Genomic DNA, 22161 nt, shown 5'->3' on the forward strand with positions numbered 1-22161 from the left:
AACCAGCAAGCACGCTGGAGGCAGGGCAGCCATGGCCACCTGACATGCACGGAGCCTGGCCCCTTTCACGACGGAGCACACGCCATTCAGGTGTGTGCAGAACATTTACCAAAACCGACCAGGGCTGCACCACGTGCAGCCACTGCAGAGTCCCCAGGACCGAGACCACTCGGTGTGTTTTCAACCACCAGGACATTAAACTGGAAGTCAGTCACGAAAACAGACCCGTGAGAAACACAGTTGCCTTGAAATTAAACAAGATACAATCATCAAGTCAGTCAAACGAGAAATTGCAATGGAATTTATAAAGCAGACTTAGAGAATGAAAATACTGAGGGAAGAGAAAAGGAAAAGTCAGTGAGGCCGACAGCCAAGGCTGGTCCTTGGAGAAACAGCCTGAAATGTCACAGCCACAGGCGGAGACAGCTGCTGGACAAAACCAAGCTGCAGCAGCACTGGTGAGCGGGGAGGGGCAGCAGAGAAGCCTTCGTTTTCCAGGTCATCAGCCGGCTCCCGGGAAAAGTTTCCTCCCCTTTTCAGGCATGAACACGGTGGGCTCCGAGGGAACCTGCATGGGCTGTGGGAGGGGGTAGGGGGCTTATCCAAAACACACCCACAGCTGCACAAACAAGAGGCTGCGCTTTGGGCTCCCTAAAGACATGTCCGCAGCGGCACAGATAAGGAAGTCACAAGAACAGTGAAAGAGAGGAGCGGACTTTCTTATCACAGCGTTTGGATTCAACTGTGAAAACGGGAACCGACTCGGGCCCCCTCTCCGCCGCAGAGAGCTTTTTTTTTTTCACTTATTAAACTTTCGCTGTAACCTCTCCCTGTGTCCACGCACCTTAATTTTCTGGGTTGTGAGACAATGGACAACGCGCTCGGGTAACACCTTAGACAACGTGACCAGCAACCCTAGACCGTGTCAATCCTACGCATCAAAACTTGGGAGACTAAAATGGGGGTTAGAGGAAAAATACACCCTTGAATACAAGAAAAAAGCCAGAAAAACCTTGATTTAAGCTTTGATTTCAAGAAGCTGGACAACAACATAAATCATATCTAAGGACAGCAAAAGGCAGGTACGTCCGGCCTGGCCTGCATGGGGTGGGGGCTGCAGAAGACCCCTGCGCGCACCACACGGGACTTGACGTCTGCTCTTCCCCGGCCCCTCCTCGCTGGGGCACCATCAGCAGCATTCACGGATGAGGACGCAGCTCAGAGGCGGCCCTGCGGACCCTCGCTTCTGGTCCATGCCCACCCGCTACCCGGGCCCAAGCCGGCCAATGGAGGCTGGTTGCACCGAGAGCCACGATTCCATCAATTCACTCGGGCTACGTCAAGTCCTGTGCTAGGTCCTGAGGACGCAGGACAGACAACATCTCAGGGCCGACCCAGGGCTGCACGGCACCTGGTGGGGGGATTGCCCTGGGCGTGGAGCCGGGCACACACAGTGTGGTTGCTCCGGTCCCTGAGGGCGTCTTCCTGAGGAGCTGGTGTGTGGGGACGAGCCCAGCTTCTCTGCTGGGGCAGGTGCCTTCCTGGGGAGGAGCTGGCTTCTGCACAGGTGTTTAGGAAGGTGACCTGGGGGCTTGCGTGGCTTGTAGGGGCCATCACCAGGGTCTGAGGGAGCAGGTCACTCCTGCAGCTGACTCAGCCCTGCTGGGCAGCCTTGCAGCCTTCTGGAGAAGGGTGGGCCCTGGGCTGAGGGTGAAGAAGGTCCCGACTGCCCTTCTTAGAGCCACCTGGGCACTAAGGCAACAGCCTCCCTGGGCCGTAGGGGGTGGGGGATGGAGGGGAGCCAAGGCCGCCCAGGGCTGGCCCTGCTGTGCACTGGTATGGGGGCCACGGCACCCGGTGCTCAGGCCCACCCTAGGCCGCTCCTGCAGCTTCTGAACTCCCCAGGTCCCTGCGCGGGGCCCAGCCAGAGCCGCTGCTGCGGGAGACACCAGTTGCGTTGCTCCATGCTCGCCAGCACAGGGCTGGATTGGGGCGGGCTGCGTGCTGGGGTGGGCTGGCTCCGTGCTGGTGCGGGTCGACCCACGTGCCTGCCTGCCCTCCCTGCCTACTCCACAGACGCTGTGGTTCCCTCCCAGGTCTGATCCGAAGGCCTGTGTTTCGCCAGCCCCATTTCTTCCCTCATGCCTTCCTACATTTTTCTCTCTTCCTGGGGCCATGCCCTTCTTAACGGAGGATGACACAATTTGTCTGCTACAATCACAGGAGTTCTAAACACTTTGCTTGTGTTTTTTAGGCACGGGCAACAGGTGTCGGAGCCAGACTTGGGATAGAAGCAGGAGCACCTACCGAGGGGCCCTCCTCCCAGTAGCAGGCAGGGCGCACAGGGTCAGCTTGCATGGCCAGCAGGTGCAGGGCCCTCCCGGCCAGGCCCAGGAGCCGGGCGCGGATCTCCACACAGCCCACGCTCAGCGGCTGCAGGCTCCCCAGCTGCGCCAGTGCCCCGTGTGCCAGAGTCCGCTTCAGCGTGAACCATTGCTTCGAAAAGACAGACATGTTACAGCTGCCACCCCAAGGGCAACCGCCCACCCTGCCCAGGGGACCCAGTGAGCCCGCCCTCTGGTGTCCCCTGTGGGTGGGGACACTGGGGAGCTCTGAGAAACAGCCCTGCCTGCCCCGCAGGGTGCTGCACGCGCAGGGAGGGTCTCCGGGGCTCTGGTGTGGGGGTCACAGACGTCTGCTCATAGAACCTTAATTCAGAGCTCACTGACAAATCAGTTTTAGGCCCGTCTTTGGTCCATTTATACTTATGTAAATTAATTTGAGTCATGTTTCATGAAGTCTAAGAAAACGTAAAATGGAAGAATGTATATTTCCCTCGAAACATTCTACATATTCAACTTCTTTTTTTTACCAAAATGGAGTCCACCTCTATTGAGCTCTTTAATCCACATATGCATTAATTATTAATACGGATTAATTAGTCAAAGCAAATTCAGGAGTCGGGAAGGGCAGCTGTGGGTCATACAGGAAACACTCCCGCAATGGGACCTCGATTTTATGAGCCAATTCAGTCTCCTCGAATGGTGAGACAATGCCCGGGAGCTCCCCCTGCTGCAAGAGGTTCCCAGCTGACCTGCACGGCCAGGTGCACAGTGATGGAGACGGCTCCTGCTGGAACGGGGGTCCCCTCAGCTGCACTGTGGCCTGGTGCTCCCTCCACAGGGAATCTGTGACCCCAGCAATTACCAGGCCGATGGAAGTGTAGTCACTGGTGTTCTGCAGATAGTCTGCCAGCAGCTTCTCCAGGGACCCCTGGTCACTCTGCTGCCCGTGGGCCTCCTCCCAGATGAACTGGAGCATGTCCAGAGCCATTTCCACGAGGCCGAGCTTGAGGCGCGCCAGCTTCCTCATCAGGGGCGTGTTGACGTTCTGCAACTGAGGGGGTCAGGATGCCTCTGAAGCACGGAAGCTTCTGGTAAGCCTGAATCTACATCCCCACGGCTTGGACGAGGCATAACCGACATAAGAAACTCATAATAAACTGCACAGATCTACAGTGGAAAACTGACACACTTTGATCACGAATGCACCCGTGAAACCATCACCACCTTCCAGATAATACAGTAGCCCTCACCCCCAAATCTCTTCACCCCCGCCTCGTGTTCCCTCCCGGTCACCTAGCTGCCTGCCGGCGCCCTGCAGTCGTTGGCATTTTCCAGAACTGTACCTAAGTGGAGGCGCACAGCGTGCGGTCTTTCTGTCTGGTTCATTTTCCTCGGCGAAGTCACCGTGAGACTCCCCCACGCGGCTGCACGCACACTCCTTCCCTCTCACAGCTGGCGTCGGTGACCGTGTGCACGTGCCACACCCTGCTTATCTATTCAAATATTTTATTTCCAGTTCTGGGGCTACTACGAATAAAGCTGCCGCGAACATTCACGAGCAAGTAAACACGCAGGAGTGGAAAGGCTGGGTCCTGGGTAGGCCTGTGTGTAATTTTTAGGAAACAGGCAAACTTTCTCCTGCAGCAGCTGTACCATTGGCGCTTAGGGCCCTGGTCTCTCCACACCCTTCCCAACATCTGGTGTGGTTGGTCTTTTACATCACAGCCGTTTTAATCGGTGTGTGGTGGTTTCTAATGATGGCTACAATTTGCGTGTCCCTAGTTGGCTAATGATGTTCATCTTTTCATGTGCTTATATGCCACCCACATATTTTCTTTGGGGGAAGTGTCTGTTAAAATATTTTGCTCATGTTTTATTGGGTTATTAACTTTTGAGAGCTCTTTATTCATTCTGGATACAATATCTTTATCAGATAGAGGATGTGTAAATGTTCCCTCCTGTTGGTGACTTGTCTTTTCCTCCTCTTCATAGTGTCTTTTGAAGAGAGGTCCAAGCTATCAATTTATTACCTTATGGCTCATACTTTACGTGTCCTAAATAAGAAATCCTTGCCAAACCTGAGGTCACAAAGGTATTTTCCTATGTGTTCTTCTGGAAGCTTCATGATTTTAGCCCTTATATTTAGGTCTACAATTTATTTGGAGTAAATTTTTACATATGGTGCGAGGCATGAAGTGAAGTGGGTTGTTTTGGAGGGGGATAATCCTTTCTTCGGCTAGCTGCCTCGTGCCTTTGCTGAAGATCACTTTCCGGTACGTGTGGGGCCCCCGCCTGGATCCTGCTTTGTTCCGCTGACCGTGTGTTGACGTTTACACGACAGCCACACCACCTGGGTTCCCGCACCTGTCTGTACTAGGCCTTAAAATCAGGCGGTGTCAGACTCTCCAATTTCATTCTTCCTTTTCAAAGCTGTGTTGGCCATGTTAGGCCTTTTGTATTCTCATATGAGTTTTAAAGTCATTTTGTCATTTTCTCCAAAAAAGCCTGCAGTGATCTTGATTGGGGTACAGACAATTTAGGGAGAATCAACAACTTAACAATACTAAGTCCTCTGATCCACAGACATGGTATGTTTCTCCAGTTACTTAGGAATTCTCAGATCCTGATCCACAGACATGATGCGTTTCTCCATTTACCTAGGTATTCTCAAATTTTTCTCAGTTATCTTTTGTAGTTCTCAGAGTACAAGTTCTCACATTTTGAGGACAAATTTCATTTTTAAATGCTGTCATAAAATGGTTTAAAATTTTTAAATATCTGATTATTTCTAGTATGTAGAAATATACAACTGATATCTGCATATTGTTCTTATAGCCTGCAACCTTACTAAACTCAGTATCAGTAGCTTTATTTTTTGGTGGATTGCATATGACTGTGTATGCAGACAACTATGTTATCTGTGAATAAAAACAGTTTCATTCCTTCCTTTCCAATCTGGATGCTTTTAATTTCCTTTTTTCCTGTCTGACTCCATAGGCCAGAACTCCCATGTCAACATGGAACACAGGTGAGAAGAGGGCACATCCTCGTCTTTGTCCTTATCGAAAGGGGCATCAGTCTTTCTCCCATAATTGTGACGTTAGCTCTAGCTTTTTCACAGATGTCCTTTATCAGGTTGAGGAAGTTTTCCTCTATTAATTGTTTGCTAGGAGTGTTTACCAGGAATGGGTGTTGAATTTTGTCAAATGCTTTTCCTGCATCCACAAAGATGATCATATGGTTTTTGTTAGTTTTGAAAAAATATGGTGAAATTAATTAATTTTTTAATGTTAAACTATTCCTGGGGTAACCTTGGCTTGGTTATGATGTATTATCCTTTTTATATATTGTGGGATTTAATTTGCTAAAATTTTGCTCACAAGGAATGCTGGTCAGTAGCTTTTTGTTGTTGTTAATGTTTTTATCTTGTTTTGGTATCAAGGTAATATTCGCATCATAGAAAAAGTCTTTCTCTCCTTTTCAATTTTCTAGAACAATTTGTGTAGAACTGGTATTATTTTTTCTTAAATATTTGGCAGAATTCACTAGTAAAGCCATCTGGGCTTGACATTTCCTTTGTGAGAATGCTTTTAATTAATTACAAATTAAAAATTTAAAATATATAGGGCTACTCAGGCCATCTCTTTCTTTTTGAGTGAGCTTTGGTAGTTCATGCTTTCAAGGAATTTTTCCATTTCGTCTAAGTTGGCAAATATATTAGCATAAAGTTGTTTGTAATATGATTCGCTTATTATCCTTTCAGTATCTGTAGAATCCATGGAGAAATTGTGTCTCTCATTTCTGATAGTGGTAATTTATGTCATCTTTTTTTTCTGATCCGTCTGACTAGAAGTTTTTCAATTTACCGATCTTTTCAAAGAACTAGCTTCGGTTTCATTATTTTTCTCTTTCATTTTTCTGTTTTCTCTTTCACTGATTGATCGCCACTCTGATCTTTAATTTTTATTTCTCTGCTTATTTGGGAACTGAGTTTGCTCTTTTTATAGTTTTGTAAGGTGCAGGCTGAAGTAATTGATTTGAATCTTTTCCCATTTCTCCTACAGGTGTTTAGTGCTGTAAATTTCCATCTCGGTATTGCATTGGCAACATCTTAAACACTTTGATAGGTGTTTTTTTATTCCCTTCAGTTCAAAATACTTGCCCCTTGATTTCTTCTGTGGCCCACAGTTATGGTGACGTTTGCTACTTACTTTTCAAATCTTTGGTGTTTCGCACATACATAGCTTTCTGTGTGTGTGTGTGTGTGTGTGTGTGTTTTTCTCTGAGATGGAGTTTCGCTGTGTTGCCCAGGCTGGAGTGCAGTGGCGTAATCGCCACTCACTGCAAGCTCTTCCCCGCTGGGTTCACGCCATTCTCCTGCCTCAGCCTCCCGAGTAGCTGGGACTACAGGCGCCTGCCACCAGGCCCGGCTAATTTTTTGTATTTTTAGTGGAGATGGGGTTTCACCGTGTTAGCCAGGATGGTCTCGATCTCCTGACCTCGTGATCTGCCCTCCTCAGCCTCCCAAAGTGATGGGATTACACGCGTGAGCCACCGTGCCCGGCCAGCTTTCTGTTTTTTTTAACTGAAGTAAAAGTCACATAACACAAAATTAACCATTTAAAAATATACAATTCAGTGGCACTTACACATTCACAACATTGTGCCACCATCATCTCTAATTCCACAACATTTTCATCACTCCAAAAGGAAACCCCTCACCCATTAAAAAATCATCCCTCATCCTCCTTGCCCTGTTTCTATGGATTTATCTATCTTTCTGTTCCTGATTTCTAATTTAGATTGTGGCACCAGTACATATTTTGTATAACTTAATCTTTTAAATTTATTGAGACTTGTTTTATGGTCCAAAATACAGTCCATGTTGAAACATGTTCATGTGCACACGAAGAGCATCTTATTCTGCTGTTGTTGGGTGAATGTTCTAGAAATATCTTCAGGTCATATTGGTTGGTAGTGTTGTTAAAATCTTCTAGTGATTTGCTGATTTTCTGGCTACTTGTTCTACTAATACCGAGAGAGAGGAACTGAAATCTGACTGTAATTGTAGAGTTGTCTATTTCTCCATTGCAATTCTATCAGTTTTTGCTTCATTGATGTGAAACTCTGTTATTAGGTACAGAAATGTTTGCACTTATAGCCTCTTGACTGGTTGAGCCGTTTGCACTATAAAATGAGTTTGTTCATCCTTGGCAATATTCTTTTTTCCAAAATCGGCTGTGTGTGTTGTTAATATAGCCACTCCAGCTTTCTTTTCATTAGTGTTAGCATGGTTTATTTTTTCCATTCTTCTAACCTATTTATGTCTTAATATTTAAAGTGGCTTTCTTGTAGGTAGCCCATAGTTGGGTTTTGCTTTTTTATATAATCTGACAAATTCTTTTAACTGAGGGTGCTCTGATTATTTAAATTTCATGTGATTATTCCATGATTAGGTCTAAGGTTATCATCTTGCTGTTTATTTTCTGTTGGTCTCACCTGTCCTTTATTCTTTTTCTTTTTTCTGCTTTCAGGGGGACGAATGAATACTTGTTATGATTTCCATTTATCTCCTTTCTTGGCTCATGCAGCATATATCTGTATTCTGGTATTTCTGTGGCTGTTTTGGTATGTAGTGTATGATATCACTTCACGAAGAGCGTAGAAACCTTGCATTTGTTACTGACCTCCCAATCTTTATGCTATTGTTGTCATACATTTTTACATGTTATAGACCCAGTACTACATTGTTATTATTGTTTAAGCAGCCAATTATCTTTTAGAGTGATTTTTAGAAGAAGAATTGGACACACTTTCCCCTGGAGTTTACGTGTTCGAGGCTCTCCATGCACCTGTGTGGATCCACACTTCCAGTGGGTGTGGCTTCCTTCTGCCTGCAGGACTGACTCCAAGAGCTCCTGCAGGGCGCAGCCACTGAGGACGCCTTCCTTCAGCTCTCGAGTGTTTGGAGAAACATCTTTATCTCACCAAGAATCATATTTTCTGGGTATAGAATTCCAGGTTGGCAGTGTGTCCTCTTGGCCTTCACAGAGGTCCCCGCGCTGGGCTCTCAGCTACACTGCCCCTGCGGGAAGCTGCGCCATTCACCTCTGTCACTCTGCACACAATAGGCAGTGCTCTCTGGCTGATGCCAAGATGCTCTTCTTGTCACTGGTGTTAAAGCGTTTGGTTATGGTGTGCCCTGATATAGTTTCATTCCTCTTTCTAGTTCTTGTGCTTGGGACTCATTCACCTTCTTGGATCTGTGGGTTTGTATTTATTTTTATCAAATTTGGAAAATTTTCAGTCATTAGTTATTCAAATTATTCTGTTTATTCTACTTTCTCCTATTCTCCCAGGATTCCAATTACACCTATATTCGTGCACTTAAAACTGTGTGACTTTAAGTTTTGTTCTTTTTAATTTCATCTTCTCTTCATTTTTAAAAGTTTCTGTTGTTATGTCTCTAAGTTCTCCAGTGTTTTCTCCTGCCATCGTTGTCATTCACCCACCTGGTGCCTTCTTCATCTCCTGTGTTGTGGTTTTCACCCTGAAAGTTTGGGTTTGTCTTCCTTTTATATCTCCACCATTTCTACTTAGCTTTCTGAACATATAGAATACAGTGATAACTTGTCTTCCAATATCTGTGCCCATGGATCAATTTGCTTTTGATTGATCAATTATTCTCCCTATTTTCCTGCTTTTCTATACAGCAATATTTTATTGGTTGCCAGACATTTGGGCTTTGTCTTCCTTTGGGGTCTGGTGGGCATTTCTGCATTCCTGTATGTGTTCTTCAGGCTTGGGCTCTGTTCCGGGACAGTTATCTTCTCAAAGGAAATAGCTGGGTCCTTTCAGGTCTGCCTTCTAGGGTCTCTCAGGCAGGTCTGGAGCGGTGCTCACCCAGGCCTCATGACCCCCGACTGAGGCAAGGCCCTGTGTCTGCTTTGCCCGATGCCCCAGGGATCATGAGGTTTTCCAATCCGGCTGGTGAAGCAGGTGCTGTTCCCACCCTAGAACCCTTTTGGGTGGTTCTTCCCCAGCATGGGGTAGCTTCCTCTCAAGAACGTGCTGATCAGTCCTTGGCAGGACACTCCGGGGCCTCCCCCGAAGGTCTTGGGGTTTTCTCTCTGTGCAGCCCTCCCCGGGGCTCTGTCTCGTGAGTGGCAGTGCCTGGCTGTCCCCAGGCTCTCGGCTCCATCCTGTGACTCAGGTCACCAGCGGACTCCACCCGAGCCACTGTGGTGAGCTCAGACCTTAGCTCGGGGACCACTGCCTGTCATTGCTGACGTCTAGTGTTCTCAAAGTCTTTGTTTCACACACTGTTTGTTTTTTCGTTGTTTCAGATGGGGGAGTATCTGGTCCCTGTTACTCCATTTCAGCTAGAAGCAGAAGTCAGCTGGCTTGTAAGGTAAGTTAAGTGGGGTTTATATCCCGGTGGGAGTGACCCAGTGTGCACAGGAACCAGGACACTTGCTTACGTCTTGAAGTGACAATAGGCCCTGGACGCTGTGAAGCCTCCCTTCTTCCTCAGCTACGGCGCCCTGGGCCAGGCCATACGCTTCCAAGTAATACGCGGTTTTTTGTTCTTCATCTTTCTCGTTCTGGGCACGTAACCTTTATAAGACATAAGAATGGAATTTGGAACAAAAAAATGTTAAAACATTATGTTATTATTACTAAATATTTAATATGTCATTTTCTATCATTATACTGTATATTTTATTAGTGCTTAAAATGATGTTTTAAAATAGCTAACATGTAAAGACATCCTCAATACGTCTTAGAGGTTTAAGAAGCTCGAATAATGCAGTATGTACAGTGTATTATGGTTATAAAAATTAAATCTGCGCTTGAAGGAGATTTGCTGAAGCAATTCCACAGCATCAGCTTTACCCAGCAGGCTGGGTTTGATCAGCTAACTGAACTTCTGCAAGGACAATGTACGACATCCACAGTAACGGACACGGCTCAGATGAGACCTTGTGGTGGGTTACACTTCCCTCGCACAGGCTTCTGCACGCCCGCACTGGGCCCACCGTGTCGAGACGCTTGCATGTGGACAAGTGGGGGCGGCCCCAGCTTGGGGGCAGGGTGGTGGATGGGGCCAGGGAGGCTTTGCTGGGGGCGGCCCCAGGTTGGGGACAGGGCAGTGGGCGGGGCCAGGGAGGCTTTTGCCACGGCGGGGTGACTGGCAGCTGCTGTGGTGGGGACGGCTGGCATCAGGGCTGTGCGGGCCCTGCCCTCGGTGGGAGCAGCCCATGAGATGCTGCCTGGGGCCGGGCTACAGAGCCATGCAGGGTGGGGCCGCCTCCTGAGGTCAGGGCCCTGCAAGCAGCTCAGGGCTGTGCTCGGCATGTGCGCGTGTGACCTGGGCCTGGGCATGGGTGCGTGTGTGCAATGCGCGTGTGCCTGTGGCTGGTGGGGGTGGGTGGTGCTGTATGTCTGTGCGTGTCTGCCAAGGGCTGGAGGTGCAAGGCCCAATGTGGGTGCCCTCGAGGGAGGTGTGGGCAGCCGCAGGGCTGGGGCCAGAAGGAGGCCCTGTCAGGGGCAACGGGGGCTCCCCCAATGGGGAGGGCTGGGCATGTGATCAGAACGTGTGGCTGAGGCAGCAGCTGGCAGCTTCCCAGGGGAGGGGCCTGTGGACCCCGAGGGGGTGCAGCTGGGGTGAGCCAGGCCCAGAAGGCAGGATGGTGCTGGGCGTGTTGTGTGTGGGAGAAGCAGTGACTCCCGTGCAGGGGGCGCGGAGGCAGCCTTACCTCTTGATCTTCGCACGCTCTAGTTTTACGTCAACACAATTCTCTTTGCAGCCACAGTCGATAAACTTTCTCTCAATTTCCAACAGGCCATCGTCCATCTCTTTCAGTAGCAACGAGCACTCTGTGGGTTCGGTGACCGCTGACTGCTGTGCAACTCTGACCCGCAGGCTCAGGCACCTGACGGAGGGATGGTTTGGGGCCTGGAGTCAGAAGCCCCAGGGCCGCGTCAGGGCTTGCGGCGGGGCTGCCGCTGTTCTCCCTGGTGTTCATCCAGGGATGCTCGAAGAAACACTCTCGGAGCATTTCTCAAAAATCAACATCACACGGGCCTCATTCTGTGATCGCACGTGATAAAATCAGAAACTAACAAGCCCCACCCCAGCACCGTATCCAGGCAGAAATTCAAAAACCATCTCCTACTTGACTCACTAGTGGACAGAAACCCACGCTGAAGCGTTGGGCTGTTCACACGCTGCAGCTGGGGGGCGCAGGGCAAGGTCAGAAGGGAGGCAGAGAGCGCAGGCACGAGGCCGCCGCCCCGGAGCAGCCACAGCAGGGCTCTGGGCTGCCCTCGAGCCGATGCAGGCAGCTCCACAAAGATGCAGCAGAACACAAGGAAAGCCTGAGTCAGGCAGAAATCCGTGTTGCTGGGGTCTGAAAACCAAAGCCAGCTCCTTGAAAAGGTCCGCTGCGTTGGAGCCTGTGATTCCGATTTGGAAGGGACGGCGTCGCCATCCTGGCCAACATGGTGAAACCCTATCTCCACTAAAAATACAAAAATTAGCCGGGCATGGTGGCGCGGCCTGTAATCCCAGCAACTTGGGAGGCTGAGGCAGGAGAATCACTTGAACCAGGGAGTCGGAGGTTGCAGTGAGCTGAGATTGCACCACTGCACTCCAGCCTGGGCGACAGAGACAGGGCGTTGATAAACGGCAATGAGGGAGGCGTGCCGGCGGCAAGGGTTTTGTGAAAGCTGTAAGAACACACTCCCTACAAATTTATACTCACACCACCACCTTAGAGGAAAAGGTTTCCTAGGCCCTTCCCAAGGCCCTGAAGTTGACTTTCTAAGCCAAACAGATGGGACATGTGGATGGAAGGTCCACTTCTCAAAGAAAGTCTGAAGCAAGCTCAGGAAACTTCTGGAGCTTTCTGGAGCTGCACGGAAAGCTGTGGATGTGTGGCCCCATGATGTGGGTCTCTGAACTTGCACAGGCTTAACGTATGGCACAAAAATTGCAGATGGAAAAGAGGAAACCACAGCTTTCGCGCTAATGAAGTGTTTCTTACAAAGAGTTACCTGGCTTCTAGGTCTGTGATCATGAATTCCAGTAAAGGCAATCGGTTTGGTCTTTCTTTCTTGAGGATCTTGAAGGCATTGATGAGCTTCTGAAATATGTGACACACCTGAGGACAGGCGGGGGTGGATACGGGTGTGTCTGAGGGCGGGCAGGCATGGATACAGGCCTGAGGATGGGTGGGTGGGGGTGGATACGGGTGTGTCTGGGGACAGGCAGGCATGGATACAGGCCTGAGGACAGGCGGGGTGGATACGGGTGTGTCTGGGGACAGGCAGGCATGGATACAGGCCTGAGGATGGGTGGGTGGGGGTGGATACGGGTGTGTCTGGGGACAGGCAGGCATGGATACAGGCCTGAGGACAGGCGGGGTGGATACGGGTGTGTCTGGGGACAGGCAGGCATGGATACAGGCCTGAGGACAGGCGGGGTGGATACGGGTGTGTCTGGGGACAGGCAGGCATGGATACAGGCCTGAGGACAGGCGGGGTGGATACGGGTGTGTCTGGGGACAGGCAGGCATGGATACAGGCCTGAGGACAGGTGGGGTGGATACGGGTGTGTCTGGGGACAGGCAGGCATGGATACAGGCCTGAGGACAGGCGGGGGTGGATACGGGTGTGTCTGAGGGCGGGCAGGCATGGATACAGGCCTGAGGATGGGTGGGTGGGGGTGGATACGGGTGTGTCTGGGGACAGGCAGGCATGGATACAGGCCTGAGGACAGGCGGGGGTGGATACGGGTGTGTCTGAGGACAGGCAGGCATGGATACAGGCCTGAGGACAGGCGGGGGTGGATACGGGTGTGTCTGAGGACAGGCAGGCATGGATACAGGCCTGAGGACAGGCGGGGGTGGATACGAGTGTGTCTGAGGACAGGCAGGCATGGATACAGGCCTGAGGACAGGCGGGGGTGGATACGGGTGTGTCTGGGGACAGGCAGGCATGGATACAGGCCTGAGGACAGGCGGGGGTGGATACGGGTGTGTCTGAGGACAGGCAGGCATGGATACAGGCCTGAGGACAGGCGGGGTGGATACGGGTGTGTCTGGGGACAGGCAGGCATGGATACAGGCCTGAGGATGGGTGGGCGGGGACAGACACGGGCCTGAGGAGAGGTGGGGATGGATACCGGCGTGTCTGAGTGTGGGCAGGGATGGATCCAGGGGTGTCATCAGTGGTCTGCCAGGCAGAGCCCCATGGACGCCCTTCCTCTCCACCAAGCACCTGGCCCGGCACCCAACATGCAGCCCCCGGTCCCCGTGCCTCTTACCGTAGCTTCTCTTCCTGAGTGTTCCATAGACAAGAGCGCCTCTGCCAGGGTCAGAGTGGAATTGTACCAGAACTCCTCACTTCCGCCCAGGTGCTGGGCCTGTGCGATCATTTTCTTGGCTTGTCCATGGTTTTTCTCCTTGTTGGCCAACTGTGCGAGGAGGAGCAGGCACTGGGCCTCTGCACAAGGCTCATCCAGCTCCTGAAGGAGAGAGACTCAGACATGCGTGGGTTCCTCTACAGATGTGTGCAGGTGGGGAGATAGGAGCAGGCAGAGAGAAGGAAGAGGGAGACAGAGAGGCAGAGACAGACAGAGGCACCAGGTGAGGGGAAGACAGGGCCGCTCATTCTGGCAGCGGAAGGGTGGGGCCCATGGCCGCCCTCGCTCTCCCTGACAGGACCTGCGGTCCTGCCCGGCTCCTGCCGCCCTGTGGCTCCTCGAGTAGGACACCCGCCCTCCCCGCCCTCCAGAGGCTTCTCTGGAGTCAGCACCGGCTGCAGCGCGCATGACTGTATCTCATTCCATTTAATTATATTTCAATGATGAGCTGACAAGCGGAATCGGCGTTCAGGGAGGTGCAGCCCTACTCTGGCTGGTCTTCGGGGGGATTTGTCTCCCTCTGCCTGAGCTGAGTGGCAGAAAACTTCGTCCCTGGAGCCTCCTGGGGCTCCTGCTGGCCCTGTCCTGGCCCTGTCTTTTAGGGTCTCCTGCTTGGGGCGAAAGGCTTTGGGACAGCCGTACCTGGACACTGATGCCGAGAGCGGCTCAGAGGCTCCCAGAGCCCGGCCTGCCCATCTGGGGGCCTGCAGCCAGGGAGCTGGGCAGCCACATGATCTGGGACAGAAACACAGGGCAGCCTGTGCTAAGAACAGAGGGGTGCTGGTCAGAGGGTGAGGAGAGGACGGGAGCGGCAGTGGGAAAGCCGGTCCCAGCTGCAGGGCTGCCCGAGTGTCTTCTGCAGTGGAAAGGCAGCGTCCTGTTCCCATGCATCACTTTCTGGCCAAACAAGATGCCCTGTGTGCTCGTTTGGACCTGGGCAGGCCCCTCCCAGGTGTAGGTGCAGGTGTGGGGACAGAGGGGAGGGTGGGCTGATGAGCTGGGGCTACCCGCCAGAGAACAGGTATCCCAGCTGCTAATGGCTCCATTTCTGGCTGTTCCATGCATTTAGATGCCCAGGACGAGGGAGGGGCCCCAGCCACTAGGGAGGGGTGCCCCAGTTGTACCCCTGCCCGACACAGGATCCACCTGGACGCCACAGCCTGCATGCACCTGGGCATGGCTGTGACCGCCAGACGGCGTAGGCAGGGCCTGGGTCCACAGCAGCCTCGTGGGCAGTCAGGCGGCCTGAGGGTAGGCAGGTGGGTGGCTGGGCTCTGTGGAAGGGTATTCCTGGCCTCTGGACCAAGCCTGGCAGGGGGCTGCAGGCCTCTGAGGAGGGAAGAGGGGGAGGCGCTTTGTGGCTGGGCCCAGAGATCAGGGCTGGCAAGGGTCCAAAGGGGCCGGGCCCCTGCGGGGCTTGTTGAGGGCAGCTACAGTGGGCCAGAGGCCGGCGACAGGGCAGGCAGGGGCTTCCACATGGAGAGGAGGAGGGTGCGGAGGTGGGACAGAGCTTGGCCAGGGGTGAGGAGCGCCCAGAAGGCAGGGAGAGGACAGGGTGGGTGGGGTGGGGTGGGGGTGCGTGAGGCTGATGCCAGGGTTTCCAGGGCCGACACTGAGTGGAGGGGCACAGCCCTGTCCTGAGGAGTGGGCAGCACAAGAACAGTCACAGCCCCCAAGGCAGATGGTTCCAGCCCGGAGGTCTCTGAGGTCAGCAGGGGTCTGCGTGCTGAGTGCTGAGGCCACAGCGGGAGAGCCCAGGGGAGGTCAGACCCCGAGAGACAAGGCTACCGTGTGGGTGGGCCCGAGAGGGGAGGTGCCACCAGCAGGACAGAGAGAGCCCCGCGGAGGAGAGTCCAGAGTGAAAGGGCAGAGCACACTCCCATCGCCGGCCTGGGGGCGCAGGTTCAGGAGGGGCTGTGGGGGCAGCACATGAAGGCAGGCGTTCTGTGCTGTGGGTGTGGCTGAGAAGCCAGGGCGAGCTGAGGGCAACGTTGAGGACAGGAGCTAGGAGGCCTTCAGGCAAGAGGGCGGGAAAGACCAAGGAAACAAACAACTTCCTGTCAGAAGCGCCTGCTGTGAAACAAAGTCCCTGCAAAACAGCCCCCGGCCGCAGGAAGGAGGGCGGCAAACCCGGTGTTCGTGAGAGTCCAGCACCCATCACGTCTGTCCTGGGGCTGGGCTCCAAGGTCCACGGTGGCCCCAGGTATGAGGCAGATTCACTCCACAAGTCCCAGAGCTCAGGACCACGGAGGCCCCGGCATGAGGCAGACTCACTCCCTAAGTCCCAGGGCTCTCACCACCTCCCACCATCTCCCGACCCCGGGGTGAGGGAGGCCGGGCCTCTGCCCACCTCGGGGGCTTGACTCTTGCCCCGGGAGCTCCCAGCAGCTCTTCCACACCTCCAGCCCTGCGGCCCCAGCAGACGCTGGCCCTCTCCTGTGGCTGCGGCTAAAAGAATGCTGCAACCATGTGTGTCCCTTCCCCAGCTGTCCACAGCATCCTCAGTCCCTTCCTTAGACAAGCTCCCTTTTGACCCTGGTGTGCACACACCTGTCTCTGCTATCAGAGACCTGCACACACCTGTCCCTCTGCCTGAGACCTTCACACACCTGCCCTCAGTGCCTGAGACCTGCACACACCTGTCCCCATGCCTGAGACCTTCACACACCTGTCCCTGCTATCAGAGACCTGCACACACCTGTCCCCAGTGCCTGAGACCCGCACACACCTGTCCCCAGTGCCTCAGACCTGTACACACCTGTCCCCCTGCCTGAGACCTGCACACACCTGTCCCCCTGCTTGAGACCTGCACACACCTGTCCCCCTGACTGAGACCTTCACACACCTGTCCTCAGTGCCTGAGACCTGCACACACCTGTCCCTGCTATCAGAGACCTGTACACACCTGTCCCTCTGCCTGAGACCTTCACACACCTGCCCTCAGTGCCTGAGACCTGCACACACCTGTCCCCCTGCCTGAGACCTTCACACACCTGTCCCTCCTATCAGAGACCTGCACACACCTGTCCCCAGTGCCTGAGACCCGCACACACCTGTCCCCAGTGCCTCAGACCTGTACACACCTGTCCCCCCGCCTGAGACCTGCACACACCTGTCCCCCTGCTTGAGACCTGCACACACCTGTCCCTAGTGCCTGAGACCTGCACACACCTGTCCCCCTGCCTGAGACCTGCACACACCTGCCCTCAGTGCCAGAGATAAAGTCTGAACCTCTCAAGGCTTTGATGGGCATCACTGAATTTTTACACCATTCTAGGACCCTCTCTTTTTCTGGAGTTTTTCTTCAAAGCAAGTGACAGGCTGTCTGCTTCTGTAGCTCTGCCTCACCCTCCCAGTGAAAGCAACTCTAAAATCTGGACAGAAGATGTCACCACGTGTCTGAGGTGAGTTTGGAGGGCAGTCAGTGCTGGCAAAAACTGGCAACTACATTCTTTGCACAGAGAGAAGCACCCGTGGGCCTCCATCCATCTGGCTTTTTCCTGGGGCTGCCATCCCTGCTGGGGGAATGCAGGCACCCGGGGTGAGGAGAGGAGGCTGCAGCTGGGGCTTCCGGTGCTGAGGCTTGCAGGGCCAGTCCCAGGAGGAGGGGCCGAGGCAAAGGGTCCGAGGTCCGCACTCCCCCTCAGGGCTGTCAGCTGGGCTTGGCTGCTCAGGGCAGAGCAGGATGTCACAAAGCCTGGCAGGAACCAGCTGAGACCGAACAGCTGCAGCGCCCGCCGGGGAGACGGGGCCTCAGCAAACGTCCCGGGGCTTTTGCTGGGGACCGTAAGGGTCACATCCAGGGAGTGAGAGCAAAACAAACAAAGACCAGACCAGGCCTGGATCCCTGGACCCAGGCAGCGCCACACACGATCCCCCTTCTAGAACAAAGTGGCGCTTCTGGCAGAGACACCCTCTGGGGTTCTCCAAGTTCTCGTCCAGCCTCAGAAGGTAAGAAACTGACCGTGGCAGGAGGCAGAGCGGAGCCACCGACACCCAAGAGAAACGAGAGGTTGCAGAGACCGACAGCAGGTACTGGAAATAGAAACTTCAGCAAACTTTGAGTGGCAGAGCAAAAGACGGACAGACAGAGGATGCGCAGGACTGACTGCCCGCAGAGAGCTGGACCCAGACAAGAGAGGCACGTGGCCTTGCTAGAGCTGAACGCTACAGCCCAAGCTTCTGCCCGCAGCCCCTCCACTGTGCACAGTGTGCTGGGAGCAGCTGTGGATGGTGATGGGCTGGGAGGGGCTCCTCACCTGGAAAGCCAGGTAAGCCTCCGACAGGAGCAGCCGTGCAGGTTGGTACAGGTTCATCTCCAGCAGAACTTCTGCCTTTAGCATCCACAGGTGGGGAAAGGACGTCCCATCCAGGTCCCTCCCGGTCTCCCCATTCATCTTCAAAATCTGTAAGACACCACAGCCCCAGGCGGCACAGTCCTGACACTTGTGACCTCTCGGTCTCATGGGACAGGCTCTGGCTCAGGAGCCGTCTGTACCATATAGGGAGCTACAGCACACCGAGGGCTCCCTACTGGCCTAGGCACCGTGGGTACCTCGCAAGCTCCCCGTGTGCCCCAAGGCCAGAGCTCAGGCCTTTGCCTTTCCCCCAACAGACCTCCTGCACCCTGTGCACCTCTCTCTTCTCACGAATCCCCTTGCAGCCAACCAAGCCCACCACTAGCCACGTAGAGCCTTTGCTACTCCACACACACACACACTGGGGTGTAGGACCCCTTGCTCCACCTCGTGCTGCCGACCAACCCTGGGATCTGTGCCTGCCTGCGGCTGTGCACCCAGCCTTGCTAGGGCGCCCCGGGTGTGGGCCAGTGGCTGAGCCCCTGCACTAGGATCTGGGCCTACCCCACATCCCCCCAGCCTCTCCTTGTTAAGCAGAGCCCCCCGCCTGGGGCGGTGGCTGAGCCCCGCACTGCTGTGTTCTGGATCCAGGTCCTGTGCTGAGCCCCTGTCCTGTCCTGACTGCCAGGTCACAGGAAGCATGGCCTTTGCCCGTCCACGGTGCTCCCACAGTAACTGCGTTTTGGGTTAGGGGCCGGGCTGGTCACCTTCCTTGATGGGCAAATGCAGAGGGGTGCTGTGCTCTCCTGCTGAGGGAAACCCAGGTGGTGGGAGAACAAGTTCTGTCAGACGACGGGGACCTCCAGGCGGAGCCCCCTCTTTGCTGCCCCCACCTTTTCTCAGCCTCTGCCCAGGCGCCCGGCAGGCCTGTTCCAGGGAGGCCCGTGGTGCACATAAAGCTCATCTTTCCCGGGGAACTCCACGGCCCATGGGACGACAAATCACTCACAGGAAGCCCCTCGCACACTGACACACAGGCTGGCCTCCTGGCTCAGCTGCAGGACACACAGGCCGACCCCTCACACACTGACACACAGGCCGGCCCCTCGCACACTGACACACAGGCTGGCCCCTCGCACACTGACACACAGGCCTGCACCTTGCACACTGACACACAGGCCGGCCTCCTGGCTCAGCTGCAGGACACACAGGCCGGCCCCTCACACACTGACACACAGGCCGGCCCCTCGCACACTGACACACAGGCCGGCCTCCTGGCTCAGCTGCAGCCCTGCATGGCCATGAGGCACCGGCGTCCACTGGGCTGTGGGTCAGAAGGATTCTGGATGGTGAGGTTACCTTGTCCTTGGCTTCCAGTGGTTTGATCTCCCCAGGCTGGACGGGAAGTGTCTGCTCATCCAGTGTTGGCAGGCTTTCTTCTAATAAAGGCTCCTTATTTTTCTCTTTTTTCAACGCGATCTCTTTTCTGCAGCTAATGCGAGGAAAACAGACAATATGCAAAAGAGCCACATGGCCACAAAAATGTCCCTTCATGAGTAACCAAAGAAACGCAAATGAAAACAGCCATAGTTACATTCTTCACGCGAGTGTTTAAAAAGATTTTTTAAAATCCTTGGGATCTAACGGCACATCTGACTCCCAGATTTGTGTCCATCGCTGGTTCTCTCTTCCAAACTCCAAACTCATGTCCAGCTGCTATTTGACAGCCTGACAGGTGTTTAATGAGCATCTCAGACTCCATCTCTCTGGCGTGCCCAGCCCCCGGCCCCGCTGTGCCTCCCGCGGGCACCCCCACCTGAAAGTTTGGCACCAACTACAGGTCCCTGGGTGGGCTCCTGCTCCCCGCTCGGCCTTCCCACAGGGTCTTCAAGGCGTCTGCTACCTTCCCCTTCACTGCTCCACCTGGCCCCGGCCACGGCCCCTAGCTGTCCCACCTTCTGCTGTGTCATGAACACCAGGCCCTGGCCATTTGCCACACCATGTCCAGAGAGGTCCTTTAGAAGACAGGCCAGCACAGGGTCACAGCAGAGGTCAAGACCCGGCAGGCCCAGCCCCGGGGCCTTTTCGTCCTCTGACCTCTGACCCTCTCCCAAGGCCTGCGGGCCCCTCTGCCCAGGCCTCCCCGGCCACGCGCGTTCCAAGTCGAGGCCCCTTTGCCGCCGAGACGTCACTGCTCCCAGCACACTACACCGCGCTGGCCACCCCACACCGCGTTGGCCTCTGCCGTCTGCCACCCTCCACAGCTCGTAAACAAATGAACAGGAGGGAACCAGGACCCTATGGCCTCCACAATTCCTTTGCTCCAAAGTTATTTTAGGGCTGTGAGGACAACTGGGCCAAAGACCAGGTTCCTGGGACACTGCTCTACGCCCCTTATACCAGGAGAGTGTGGACACGGTTCCAATGTTCAGCCGGGCTGCACAGATAACTCATGGTGCACAGATAACTCATGATACTGAAAAACGCAGAGTTCACATTGCAGGTGAACGCTGGTTACCACAAGCCGCTAAGTGAAAGGGTATAGAGAGCTTAATTCCACTTTCACCATAACAGCATCTGTTTCTGTGTAACGGGGAAATGGCTGGAAGAGCATACGTGAAAATATGAACAGGGTTATGCTGAATGATGGGGCCAATCGTGAGCTTTATTTTCCTCTTTCTTTCATCTACATGTTTTAAGATTTTCACTATAAAATGTATCACTTACGTAATTTTAAAAAGTATCTTGTAAAAACTAATAAAAACAGAACAATATACAATCACAGCACAGAAGTATTTCTGAGATGGTCTCTAAATCTAAAAGTGATTTGCTACACTAACGAGAGTTAGTTGTTAAACAGCCTGACGTTAGTAAACTTCAACAGCTCTGAAGTGAACTCGTGCCTGAAGGCTGCCGGACACACGAGTGGCCTGACCGAGCACTGCCTCAGGACCCGGTGCCCAGCACCCAAGGGTCCAGGGCCCAGCACCCAGCCTTTCTGTGCTCCGGGGAGGGGCTCGGGCCACCCTGGGGAGCCCCCCTCACCGCCCCTCCTTCCCTCTGTGAGGAGCTTCTCCCCACAACCCACCTCCAGCACGACCCAGGAGAACCGGCCACAGCCGTGTCCCCCAAGTGCTCACTCTCCCCAGAGGGGCAGGAGTCCAGGGAAGAGGGTGGCCGCGCCAAGGGCGAGACTCAAACCCCAGGCCGCGCAGGGTGGGACTGCACACACCTGGCCTGCTCCAGCTCACTGACGTACACCTGCCCGATCGCCTCTTCATGGTGCGTGGCTGCTTCTCTCAGCTTCAGCTCGGAGCACACGTGGGCGAGGCTGTGGGGAGTGTGGCCGGAAGAGTCAGTGCTGCGCGGGCGCGGAGCGAGCCAGAAGCGAAGCTGCTAGTGTGCTTCACAGAAAACGGTCAACTAACACATCGAGGCATACTTGGATGGCATTTTCAACCATTTTTAAAGGTAAGCGAAATTACTAGGGAAAAGTGCCAGTAGCTCCATCTAATTTCAGGGGGGATTCTCTTCCCGCTCCTTCACAGATCTCGTGTGAGGCATTATCTGTTGCCTCCTGGACGCCATACGAGGAGAAGAGGAGGCCCTCAGGTGGGCTCAGCACCCACCACAACAAGCAGAGAAGCCTCGACTCCTGTTGAAAACCCTATTCTTGTAAAGTGCTTTCAGGCAAGCAGGAAAGTTGCACAGACACCAGGAAGCATCCCTGTGCGGGCCCCGGTGGCCCCTCTCAGCCCCGTGGCCATGCCTGCTCCAGCTTCCTCTCCCGGGCCCGCCCCTGGGATATCTGAGCAAGCTGAGGATGCAACTTGCAGTCTTTCTCCCAGATCGTTTGGGGCCCGGGCGCACCTCCATTTATCACACTGTGCCGTACTGCGCTGCTCAGATATTGCATATTTTACAAATTGAAACTCTGGGGCAGCCCTGAGCGACCAAGTCCATCGGCGCCATTTTCCAACAGTACCTGCTCACTCGGTGTCTCTGTGTCACATTTTGGTAATTCTCAAAATATTTTAAACTTTGTCATTATTATGATTCTGTTACAGTGATCTGTGTTCAGTGATCTTTG

The 22161-nt window shown here is 53.8% G+C and overlaps 1 protein-coding gene across 1 annotated transcript in view; it reads right to left on the reverse strand.

Annotated features, from left to right (window-relative positions):
- CFAP46 (cilia and flagella associated protein 46) overlaps nucleotides 1-22161 on the reverse strand; it is a 129201-nt gene that overhangs the window by 34716 nt on the left and 72324 nt on the right. Inside the window, 9 exon segments of the mRNA XM_024253782.3 lie at nucleotides 2308-2496; nucleotides 3208-3396; nucleotides 9827-9962; nucleotides 11105-11281; nucleotides 12405-12511; nucleotides 13675-13875; nucleotides 18033-18179; nucleotides 19431-19563; nucleotides 21304-21402. Coding sequence (XP_024109550.2) covers nucleotides 2308-2496; nucleotides 3208-3396; nucleotides 9827-9962; nucleotides 11105-11281; nucleotides 12405-12511; nucleotides 13675-13875; nucleotides 18033-18179; nucleotides 19431-19563; nucleotides 21304-21402 — 1378 coding nt within the window.

Source organism: Pongo abelii, chromosome 8 (assembly GCF_028885655.2).
Source record: "Pongo abelii isolate AG06213 chromosome 8, NHGRI_mPonAbe1-v2.0_pri, whole genome shotgun sequence".
Taxonomy (NCBI): Eukaryota; Metazoa; Chordata; class Mammalia; order Primates; family Hominidae; genus Pongo; species Pongo abelii.